The 12,429-nt window shown below is 38.8% G+C and overlaps 1 protein-coding gene across 1 annotated transcript; it reads left to right on the forward strand.

Moving 5' to 3' along the window:
- Positions 1 to 2,530: 2,530 nt before the first annotated feature.
- Positions 2,531 to 8,554, forward strand: LOC146308111 (uncharacterized). The gene is made up of 3 exons (XM_084745918.1): positions 2,531 to 2,623; positions 4,169 to 4,583; positions 6,856 to 8,554. Exons 2-3 carry the CDS (start codon positions 4,288 to 4,290, stop codon positions 7,307 to 7,309), a joined length of 750 nt encoding a protein of 249 aa, XP_084602044.1. The 5' UTR covers positions 2,531 to 2,623; positions 4,169 to 4,287; the 3' UTR covers positions 7,310 to 8,554.
- The last annotated feature ends 3,875 nt before the right edge of the window (positions 8,555 to 12,429 follow it).

Raw genomic sequence — 12,429 nt, forward strand, 5'->3', positions numbered from 1 at the left:
GGATTCTCCGGTAAGGACACAGTTCTGTATTTCTTTTTATTTTCAGTGAACTATTTTTCCACAGTACTGACCATTTGTGCTGATGACTACAGAAAAACATTCATGCTGATTCAGATAAAAAAATCATCCAGCTCTTAGTTGTTAAACATAGTATATGGGGAAAATGTTATTTAATGTTGTCCATCTCGACGCTCCTCCTGAACCTGAATTCATCCGACTAAATCCAACATTAAAAAGAGACAACAAAACATTAAATAACATACCAGAACTAACTGAATGTAGCAGAATGAAGACACTCATTTCTATTGTCAACTTTGTGGTTTTAAGACACAGCACAGCTCCTCAATCCTTTTCCAGCAGGTTGTCTGGGCGGATCGCCCCCCCCCCCCCCCCCCCCGAACTACAATTGGGCCTCTGATAACAGATCTTTTAATATTACTCTCTTCTTCAATATCAGAGGATTGTGATGGTGCCAGGCAGGGATATTGAGTGAGAGCTGAGAGTTCCTCCCTTTTCGGCTTGGCCCGGCATCAGAACTTATTAGACAGATAAATGAGAGGTGGACTTACGTCGGAGCCCGGCCTCTTTCTGTGGCCGCGTGTCATTTATTCGTCCCCTGAATGCTGGCTCAATCAGATAGCGGCCAGCCTTTCACGGCGGCCACCATCTCTCTGCATCTGTTGACCCGCGCTGGCACAGCCGGGACTAATGTGGGCTGCTTTGGTGGTACTGAAGCAGTCGTTTTCCCTCTCTCTTTCAAACTGCTTTTGTTCGATTTGTTACTTTTTTCCCACAGATAAAGCTCTGATATAAAGGTCAGACTGTGTTTGTGTGGTTCTACTACTCTATTTGCTGTTTTGTTCCCTGATTTACCAAAGTTAAGAAGACTTGTAAACCCTTGCAACATAAAACTTCTTTTTCTGCTTGACTTTCATCCATCTATTCCAGCTTGTATGATGGGTGATAAGAGGCTTTTTTATCCTACATGGCTGGATGATGTGAAATAATATCCAAAAAATGTAATCAGTAACCTAATCCAAGTATTACAACATTAAAGTTATGCACAAATTCACATTTAGATTAATAATGGTATGGACATTTAAATGTACTTTGTTAAATATGCTATTAACACTTCACACTGAAATTCAAACATAAGTAGTAGTTGTATTGACAGGTTAGCTCTCCCTATCTGGATTTTTTTTTTTCCAAGACCATTCTGCCTAGACCTGCCCTCCTGTGCCTTTATTGGCTACTACTACTGAGCTGTGATTGGCTTGCCTAAGTGGTTTCTGTGCCAAACATGAAAATAATAAGTCAAATATGTCTAAAAAAAAAGTCAAATGTGACACTGAGCTTCACATGGGACACAAAAACCAGTCTGGGTGAAAGTCCTGCTTTTTGATTCAATCATCGACCGCTACGGCCTTGCAAGTGCTGGTCTATACTCACACACACAGCCAATCAGAGCATAGCAGTAGTAGCCAATGACAGCACAGCAGGGCAGAAAGTGGTGGAACAGTCTTGGAGAAAAATATCATTTAATGGGTTGGTCTGTGTAGCAAATGTTAGTGGTTCGTCTGTATAACTAATGTTAGTGGCTGGTCTGTATAGCTAATGATGGTGGTTGGCCTGTATAGCTAATGTTAGCAGTTGGTGTGTTTAGCTAATGTTAGCAGTTGGTCTGTATAGTTAATAGCAGTGGTTGGTCTATATAGCTAATGTAAGTGGTTGGTCGGTGAAGCTAACAGAAGGGGTTTGGTCTGTATAGCTAATGTTAGCAGTTGGTCTGTGTACCTTAGCAGTTTGTGTGTGTAGCTAATATTAGTGGTTGTTCAGTGTAGCTAACATTAGAAGTTGGTCTTTACTTTTAAATGTTTCTTTAAATTTGATGTCAAGTCCTTGGACGATGACAGTATTTTCACAGCTGAAGGCAGAACCATCATTTCCACTAAGGCCAGGTCATAATAATGAATTGACTGCGAGATTAACTGGTTTCACCAGACCAGAGACCAGAGTGGTGTGGTGAGACTCAAAGTGTTTTATTGTGTGCACGCTCCATGTGGTAGTATATTGTTCTTTAAGTTAATATGTATTTTAAAATTGTAATCTTGCTAAATTATCCCCATTTTTACTAAATATAACTGCAATCTGATTCAATCTTTTTTGTCTGTAACTGTAATGGAATACAGTTTCCTTTTTGTATCCTAATTATGTAATCCCATTACATGTAATCCTTTACTTTCCAAGCCTGATAATACAGCAAGGCTTAGAGTTTGTCTGAAAGATTTAAAGAATAAGTATCTCTTCTCCTCACCAGACCATGTGTATTCCAGTGCTCTGGATGTGTTCACTGTTCAGATCCATGCTCAAATCAAAATGGAAGTCCTTAAAAAAAAAAGTGATCCTTGACCAGTTTCCTGTAACCATGGTGATGGGAAGTGTCCTCCAATCACATATCTTCATTGTGTGTTGGGGAAGTGCACTGTTTCCTGCTGTTTTCACTGACTTCCTCCCAGTGGTGTGTGCTTAGGATTCTACATTTGGTCCTGGAAAACCACACAGTCCCCAACCAGCGCTCCTGTTCTCTTCTTCTATTTTGTGTGTTTGTATTTGCCTACTACAAGTAAGTGATTTACAAATTATTGTAAAATTTTCATACAAGTTTTCTTCATGAATAGCATATTTTTTCTTTCTTATGGTACCCCACAAACTTGGTACTAGGAGTGTAACAGTACTCATAATTCATTATTCGGTATGTACCTTTGTTTTGGGGTCGCGGTACGCTTTCAGTAGGGAAAACAAACAAATGTAGAAAATAACACTCTTGTCATTCATTTTGAAAAAATCATCAGTGTCTTGGCCATAATCACTATAATGCAACTACGCGACCAGCCTAAAATTATTTTTGTGCATTTATGCTCAAGAACCTCTCATACTGAGTGCTGACTCCTCTTAACCAGTCAGTAGGAGCTTCAAAGTCATCAGCAACTGCTAGGCTAAAAACAAGACCTACCTACTAGCAGTGTTTGAGGGTAACTAGTTAAAGGTAATTAATTGCAAAATAAATTTAATTGCAATCTGTTACGACTAGCAAGAAAAAATATGCAAATAAATTACAGTTACTAATCAAAACGTGCTTGTTTATACCGGGCAGCACAACAGATGGACTAAAATGCACAAGTGACGGCACAGTGTAGCAGAACTCAAGCACACTGACCAAATCCTTACATCTTATATTCTACTCTATGACTGTACATCAGCCATTGCATTCGTGCAAACTGCTGTTCCACAACATAAAAACAAAATTAAAAAGCATTTAAGTAATCTAAGATGTCCACTAACATCCTCCTATTAACTATTGAAATCCAACATAATATTTGTGATAACTTTAATATATATAAAATCGTCATTTGTAGGGTGCTGTAGAGAGGTAGCTGTCCTGAATGCTGACCCTTAAATTTTAACTCATAAAAATGATACTAAAATCATTTTTACCAATTTTTCCTTCTTTTTTTATTGTTATTCCAGTAAACTGGCTTTTCTTGGTGTCTTATGTCAGAGCTGTGCCAACTAACCTTATGCCAACTAGCATCTTTGAGATAAATAAGTTGGAAACATTGCTATTTGTAATAAGTAACAGGACTTTGTTTAAAAATTTGAGAGTTCTGTATATGTAAAAATTCAGTGAGTTACAGGTGCTAAGACAAAAAGTGTTACAACCGTCCCCGGTCTCCCCTACCTCATTTAGCCATGTGGTTTTCTCATTTTGTGTGTTTTAAACTGGCAAAGAATTTTCAGAAAGGGAAGGGGGCATGACACAGGAGCAAGGTACCCAGACAGGTTGCTCTCATCCATGCAGCAACACAGTACACAATCACACTGATGGTTTCACATTATTCTTTTGATTGACAGTTGTTGGCAGTAATGCTGCTGGAAACATATGTAGTGTGCCTGCAAAGACAGAGGAAAACAACACTGATAGCATGAATGCAAACAATGTACTGTTTCAAGCGGGTGTTTTTACAGTGTTGTGTATCCTGAGGTGGCAGCCCTTAACACTGATTTGTGAAACAGAACAAAAGTTGCACAGAATATAAGATGAGAAACAACACAAAGGCTTCATTTTGAAACCTGCATTGACTGACAACTTCTTATCTGACACTTAAAGCTGTTTGATCGCCTCCTTGGAGACACCTGCTCCTTCCTGTCAGTATATTCAACATGTGGGAATAATTTACATGAGGCAACACTCCACTGGTCCTCCCCGCTCAATCAAAGCTGGCAGCGATGCAGGTTGCTCATCAGGTCACCAGCAGCACCTCTCTGCAGATCCCGCCCCAGCCTGAGACGGCTGTGCTCAGAGACCAACGCCATCAGCCCGTCCTGGCCCAGGCCATCATCAATCCAAAGCGGGGTATGGAGGGTCCCCTCCAGACGCCGCAGCCCCCCAGGACCTGCAGCTCAGCTGGACCTGCTGGGAAGTCGTGCTGGAGCTTGGACGTGAGGGTGGCAGTGCTTCTGCTGACTCTGGCTGGAGCCGTGATCCTGCTGCTGCTGTACAGACTCTTACAGTTGAGACACAGGTACACAAGTTTGTCTGCTTTCTTCACAGCTTTTCATATATGCTATCAAAGGAAAACTAGCTTTCAAAGGAAGCTTTTATCACAGTAATGTATCTGTTTCTTGATCCCCTTGAGAAACAAACCACGTAATCTGCGCAAACTTCTCTGTCCAGTTCACATTTGATCAACTTTGACATGCAGCTTTCCATGTTTGTTCCATGTTCCAATTTGCAATGTTGCAATCACAACAGCTAATGCATTCAACCAATTCTGCACAGCCTTGCAATTTTGTCCAAACTCTGCCGCTTTTCTGCAAATCTGACCTATCGTTGTTGCTTCCCAGAAATTCAAGCAATCATTGCAGTCCCCTGCACAAATGTCATTTACTATTTTTTGCATTCATGTTTTTTATTTTGTCATGCATACTAGAAAGAACACAAGGTTTGTCATTGTTATCAACATTTAAAAATGCTGTGCACTTTTATTTTTATATATATTATATTTTTCTTTGCAGAACACCCCAAAGGCGCACTTCTTCATCCCTAAATAAAGCATATTGTGTTTTTGTAATCCTGAGTCTTCTTGGTAAGGTTATTTAGAACACTGACAAAGTGGGATATTGCTCTCACCAGAACAAGTCGCCTTTGATTTTTAATGAATTACCCCAAAAAACGGTGGAACTTTTTTTTGTTTGCAATTTCGAATCAGTCCCACAATTTAATTGAAAGAAATTCCTAAAAATATTGCAACATGCATCACAATTTTTTTTTTTGAGAACCTGCAGTGAAATCAAGCATTTTAGACCTGACTGGAGTAATATTTTTGTGCAGATGGCCTGTTGGTTGAATCATGGTTTGTACGGGCAGGTTGATATTATTTTAACATTTGACCCAATAAATGTAACCACAGATCAGCAACTTGCCCACATGTGTATGAAACGAAAAATGCATTGAGTAAATGATGAAAACTTAATGTCAGACATATAGAAGAAGAAAGGAGCAGAAATGTAGTATACTATGTTAATAACAGGTTAATAGATGTTTCCTCCAGGAATAAAAGTTGCTAAATCTAACATAGATATAGTCAGTTAAAATCTTAGGATATTTAGTTGACCAAAACTAGACCATTAACAAAAGACTATGACTAAAACTAAATTAAAATTTGCTGTCAAAATTAACATGTCAGACATAGAGCTTGAGAGTCCAAAATGGAGGAAGCAGTTTGGAAGCTTTAAGTAGAGGGTACAACAACACAGCTTATTAGCTTTTTCTTTAACCTCCTCTGTCGCTGTAAACTGCCCCACAGAAGAGGACTGGCTTGCAGACAGTTATGAGACAAAGGTGGATGGTATAAAAATGTCTTTTGAATAATCTGTGGCAACTTGTTTTCCTGTTAGCAACACAAGTAACAAGCTTGCCAACAACTGGACAGCTAGCTTGTTAGCTCACAGAGCTTTATCCCCTCTACAATTTTTGAATTAAGTTGTGTGCAACCCAGAAACAGAATGTAAACCCAAAATTTAGAAAACTTTGTTGACTTATACGCCAGGCGAGCAACTCCCGTTGGACTGAATGGGCACCATCTTTGCATTCACCATCTAGTTCATTCTAATACATTTATGGTAGTCTCTTTGTCAACAAGCTTCTACCAATTATTTTGCAAAGACTGGTGTGACCATAAAGATGGGCAACATTTCAGCTCCTCAAAAGTGAAGCTAAAACATCTGGTTGTTGTGGCTGGTTGCAGTATAAGTCATAAATCCTTCCCCCTCTGTGCTAGTAGAGGGGGCATGGACCAACTAATAGCTTAGCTAGCTTAAGTTTGGTCAACTTAATTTCTTAGGGTTAATGTAGCTTTTTTTTTCCACTTAAGTTGGGTCCAACTTAATTTGTTTGGATTTATCAAACAAATTTTACAGTGGTGAAATTGCATAAGTAAATGAAGTTGATCCAACCCAAGGACAGTAAGCTGGACTGACAGAAATGCTGAAAGAAAAGAATCTTTTTGAGTATTCTTATCACACTAATATTTGTTCAAATGGTAATTTTTCAGGCAAGTTTGATCTAATTAGTTATTTGATGCTAATAAAAGGGGGGTTCACAGTGGCCTGGTAGCTCAGTGTACAGTAGGAGAAAGTGGAGATGTGGCATCCATCCTTATTTACAGTTGATAGGTGTGACCAGGTGGTGTGGCCTTTAAGCTTCTTGAAATTTGGACAGAACCAGGAGGCAGTCTTTATGCTAAGCTAGGCTAACCATGTCCTGACTCCAGCTCTGTGTGTTGTGTGCTGCAGGCTGAGGTTGGCGAGGGCGAGGCACGCTCTGGAATACCACGGCTTCTTCCACACCGCCACCTACACACTCAAGCACCCTGCTCCGTGTGAGGACCTGCCAACCAAGAATGGGACGGTCCCTGAGGCTACTATGCCCATCCAAACCGTAACTGCTGTGACGCCCACCGTCGTCACCCCGCTTCCGCCTCCCCCGGCGTCCTCTCCACCCCCGCTGCCACTACCCCCACCTCCCGTGCTGCCTCCACCACCGCTCCATCCTCCGCCTACTGTCTTGGCCTTGCCTCTCCCCCTGCCTGTGATCCACACCACCCCACCCAGCCCTCACCTGTCGTGGGGCGCCTGCTCAGACGCTGACGTGTACTCTCGGATCGGAGCTTACAGGCCCGCGAGCTCCAGACTCTCCAGCATTTCCAACCAGTCGAAAGTCATCCTGTTTGAACACTCGTCTCTCTGACCTCTGATGCACAACATGACTGGAGATGTCTATGTTTGAGAACACTGTGATTCCCAAAAACATGCTCTTCTGATGCACAGATAATCATCCAGAGATTATCAAGCGTGTCCTTAAAATACTGTTCACGATATGTAATACTTCCAGGGCATTCAAAAACTTCAAAAATTGAAGTTCTAGTTTTGTGAGGTGCTGAATTGATTTATCTATCCTTTCAAAAGTACCAGACTTTGTGCAAGACCTCTGCAAGAAAATTGCAGTTTGGAACAAAACATCCCAACTGTAATTATGTTTTGTTCCGTTGGAGAGTGGGGTTGCCTCTTAATTCAGCCCGGTGGAAGCACTGCGTTACAGGCCCACAGAGCAAATGTCTTCTCCTGAAGAACTTTTACAACCTTGCGTCTATTCTGAAACTCGTTTTGGAAGTAAAAGGAAGAAAGTAAAACCTGAAGAAAGACTTGTTTTTTGTATGATCTGTCCCTCACAACCTGATTTGTGTTCACCATTCAGAGCCTGACAATCTCCAGTGTCATCTTCAGAGTTTTATTTTCTCAGTATAAATTGTAAATGGTAACTTTGTTGGTAATGAATTTGATTCATACAGTAAATATGAAGATGTGATGAAGCTCAAATTTTTAAGGTATCCTTCTGAATATTTAGATTACGGTGGTTTAAGCTTTTCCTTTGAGTTTGTCCAACTTCAAAGTTTCACTTTGGTTACTTCTGCTACTTTAAAGGTGCACTGCAAAAAGTGTATTTCAGTAGCAGTTGAAGTAATGTAATGTTTTGAGTCCCATTTAGCTTTCTGCTTCAGTGATCACTGTCTATATTTGTGGATTTTGACAACTTGAAATGACACCCTGTGTTGTACATCTCACCTCAAAAAGTCCATGTTTTGATTCGCCATTTTCTCTTGGTGAAAGAATGTTAAGTCTATTGCAAAACAAAATGATATTTTGTCAACATATAATGTACTATGTTAGCTGTAAAATGGTCCACCAAAATTGGTTAGGTTCATAAGTTCATAAATGAAGCCAGCTATCCTTAAGCTGGGCTAAGGTTAAGTCATGCTAACATTAGCAATTACATTACTTGTATTTATCACACTTAAACAACACACTTAGGTTGCTATATAAAAATACTTTTTCTGAAACCACACTGTTAGCTTGTAAAGGAGCAGTAGAATGAATTTTATATTACTTTTGGGTAAAGCAAATAATTCAGTTTGAAATCAGAAACTTTTAATTTGACCTTACATGACCTTAAATAAATTAAGTTGCATTAATGCAAACTGGTGATTTGAATGCAGTCAGATTGTGAAATACATCTGACTTTAAGTAGTTGTTTTCATATAACCTATGTAATTTGAAAAAACTTAATTCATTTGTGCGCTGCTAATTGAAGAAATTTTTTTAAGTTGGTCCAACGGTTCTCTTTCTGCACCTTTCAGTAACTTTAATTTGACATCATCACAATGCAAAACTTGAACTGAAGAACATAAGCTCATGACTCATTTTAAGTTTTCTCAACAACTGTTTTGACAGGAGGTGCTAATTAAGACTATATTCACACTCCACACTGGAAGACTTTTTTTGCCCAAAGCGAGTTACAGGTGCATTCAAACTCAATCAAAACTGAAGCTAGATGTCATCAAAACAGGAGGTGCATCCCTCCCCAAAACCAGCTAAATAATGCATGTTAGAGCAATGGTGCAGGAACTTTTTGCCCTTCTGTCAACCATCACTTTCAGACCAAGATCAGTGATGTCAGATATGACGCCAGTGGCTCAAATGCCTTCTGTAGAAAGAATATGAGGAGAAGCTGAAGTGAATATTAATATTTGTTTCTGTTTTTTAAAATGTGATCAGATTAAATGACTCATTTGAGACCCTTATCATGTAACTCTCTTTAAATTAGAAAACAGAGGGCTTTTTACAGAAAAAAAAGATTAAGTTCTCATGTTTCCCATGTGATCAAATGCAGGAAACATGTTTCTGCATGTGGCATGTGTTTCACATGGGAATATACACGGGTTTCACTATTGTACCATGAAAATATTCCAAAACCACACGTTTTCCAAACGCAAAGAACATTTAACATGAAAAACATGTGCTCCACGTGTCATGTTTATAACAACCTAATTTGATGAATTAAGTCAATGATCAGTTGTCAGCTCATAATTTCAGTGGAATAGTTTGAAGTGAAGTTTTGGGAAATATGCTTGTTTGTCTTCTGGCTGAGATTTAGATGAGAAAAGATTAAATGAGAAACTTTAACAAGTTAAGTTTACCTAAAACAATAGGAACCTGTTTAAATTAAGTAAAATGACTTGCTTGTGTGAAGTTGTACATTACTACCACCAACTTACTCAAAAAAAAAAAAGTTAAAAGTTAAAAGCTTTAACAAGTTAAGTTTACTTAAAAAAAAACAGGAAACTGATTACTTTTGGAAAAGTCAGTAAAATACTGTAACTTACTTGTGTCAAGTTGTACATTACTGCCACCAGTTTACTCAGAGAAACCAAGTAACTATTTCAGAAAAAGTACTGGAAACTCAGTGTAAATAATGAATTTAGTGAAGGGAAGCATTTAAATTATTAGCTTTTGAGTACTAGTTTGTGGGTTTTGTTACATTTGACAGAGCCATGTTAGCTGTCTCACCCTGTTTCTTTATACTAGCTAACTCTGATATGAGAGTGGCATCTTCTCACTTAATTCTCCACCAGAAAGTGAATAAATATTTTTCCAAAACTGTCCAAGTTACATGAATGAGACAATTTAAGTTGCCCTAACTTAAAAGCAACAATCATATCTAATTACACTGAGTTAAAAGTAAAATATGAGTTGATTAATTTAATTGGTTATGGGATTTTACAGGCCTTTATCAGAGAACTCTGACTGCATTCCACAACTAAAAGAAGTTTTACAGAACTTGTTACTGCCTTGCATACAAATATTTTAACTGTAAGTGAATGCTGACCATAGAGAGCAAAACTACATTTTGTTTTTCTTGCGTGCACATAATTTACATTGCTATTAGATAATGTCTTCATTTTTGCAGTGGAGTTTTTGAAGCAGAGCCCATTGTTTCTCCAGATGGAAGGCATTTCCTGAGCGGGTTTTCCATAGCAGGGTCCCTCCCTGTTTCACACCATTCTCTGCATTTCCTCTGACTCTCTCTCTCTGTATCAGTCTTACTTTGCATTTCTTTCACTTCCAGTCTTAAATGATGACTGATGGAGTTCCATTTTTATTCAAACAAATATCACAGTTTCTCACATGAATTTTAAATGGTTCATATGACTTTAATACATTCAAAATCACAGTACAGCGATTAACTTAATTAAGAAATAATGAGTACAGTTACAGCTGCCCAGATGAAGTCATTTTCATATGACCACATGTGAGATTGATCATTTTCTAGTGGCTTTGTTGACACACAGCTAGCATCTGTCTGTTGTTGATGGTAGCCTTAGTGTCCACCTTGGCCTTAACAAGCTGTAAAGATGAATTTTCTTTCAATATTTAACCATGTTTCCCCAACAGGCCTCTCATTTATAATTCAACAATAGCTTGTAAATTCATGAGGGAAGCTGTTTTAGTTGATGCTTGTTGGTTGCTCTCAGCTTGCCGGGGTGAAAACCGAGACCTTGCGTGACATGCCTCTTTAGTCTTCTCTGTATCTGAGTCTGCTAGTGAGGCCGCTGTCTCCATACTAAAAGCCAGTTAATTCAATCTGTGCATGTACTGCAGCGTTGTCTCTTAATTGGTTGTAATTTGAGCAGGAAAGGCATTTGTAACAATATACTGCTGCAGCAATTAAATCATGTCATGCAAGGATGAATATGAATGTATGTGTGTTCTAGATCTCATTAGGGTTATTAATTGAGGGTTTTTAATCTCAAAATGGTGTATGTCCATTTAAGAATGCCCACACAGCTGTAAAAAAAAATAATGCATACTCAACAAAAACACTATTTTTTCCTCCCATTTTTTACGAGTTGAAGTAAAAGATCTAAGATTTCCTTTGTGCACACATAAAGCTTATTAGGGCCTGAGCACCGACCTTGGTGCGAGAACCCTATTGGAAGTTTTTTGATGATTATTCTTCTAAATGACTCGCATTTTGCATTGCTTAAACATACTCAAAAACTCACCAAATTTGAATATTGTGTGACAGACATAGTGCCACCTAGTGGCAACATATTTTATGCTTTCACATACTTTCAGGTTATCCATATCCAACTCAAATCTAGTAGGAAAGGCCTCAAGATCTTGGTAATGCTGTGTTGTGAAGATCTGATCTTTCGCCAAAACACAGGAAGTTGCATTAATTTCAGTATACTTACTTGAATCAGCCTGAAACTTCACATGTTCATTAACAGTCAAGGCCTGGACATATGATATGAGTTTTGTCGATGGGCGTGGCCAAATGACTTGGCCACGCACTTTAAACAGCAGCCCCCATGGCGCATTGGGGGGCAACAGGGGCCAGTCTTCCGGAAACACCAGAGGTGTGAAGCAACTAAATAAAACAACTTTGTTACTGTACTTAAGTAAAGCTTTCAGATATCTGTACTTTGCTTGAATATTTATCTTTCTGACCAGTTTTTACTTTCAATTGAGTGTAAAATTGTATGCAGAGCTTATATTACTCCTGTAAAATTGTGGACAATTTTCCTGACTAGTGTTGGCATGCTTGTGGATGAAGGGGTTCTTTGTTATGTCTATTGTGGAAATTCCCTAAAATGCACATTTTTGGTCCAAGTTCCAATCCTGCAGTATGTCTGCTGGACGCAGTACATTCATTTCCATCCAAGCTGTCTTTTCACACTGGGATGTTTTTCTGCTAAAAGAATAATCTTGGTCGGTTAGAAATCTGCCTTGATATTAAAATGATTCCATAGTATTTTCCACTATTACAGTAAAATCAAGCCTAATCAGCTGGGAGGATTTTATTGTGAAAGGCTGTGACACAACCTTTGACCCCACATCCTGCCAAACACATTGTTTACTTTGGCAGTGATGAAGGCTAGCTGCTGGCTAAAATGGATGACATAAAAGCACAGCAAATTATCCAGTGGAGGATATCAAATTGTAAACATTTTATCATTATATTTGGTG

The sequence above is a fragment of the Lutjanus erythropterus genome, chromosome 20, assembly GCF_056507025.1.
Source record: "Lutjanus erythropterus isolate fLutEry1 chromosome 20, fLutEry1.hap2, whole genome shotgun sequence".
In the NCBI taxonomy this organism is placed as follows: domain Eukaryota; kingdom Metazoa; phylum Chordata; class Actinopteri; order Lutjaniformes; family Lutjanidae; genus Lutjanus; species Lutjanus erythropterus.

What these genes read in the sequence shown, in the direction of transcription:
- LOC146308111 (XM_084745918.1), top strand. Translation starts at nt 4,288, where the DNA reads ATGCAGGTTGCTCATCAGGTCACCAGCAGCACCTCTCTGCAGATCCCG. An exon ending in CTCTTACAGTTGAGACACAG is followed by an intron (nt 4,584 to 6,855) that starts GTACACAAGTTT and finishes TGTGTGCTGCAG; the next exon opens with GCTGAGGTTGGCGAGGGCGA.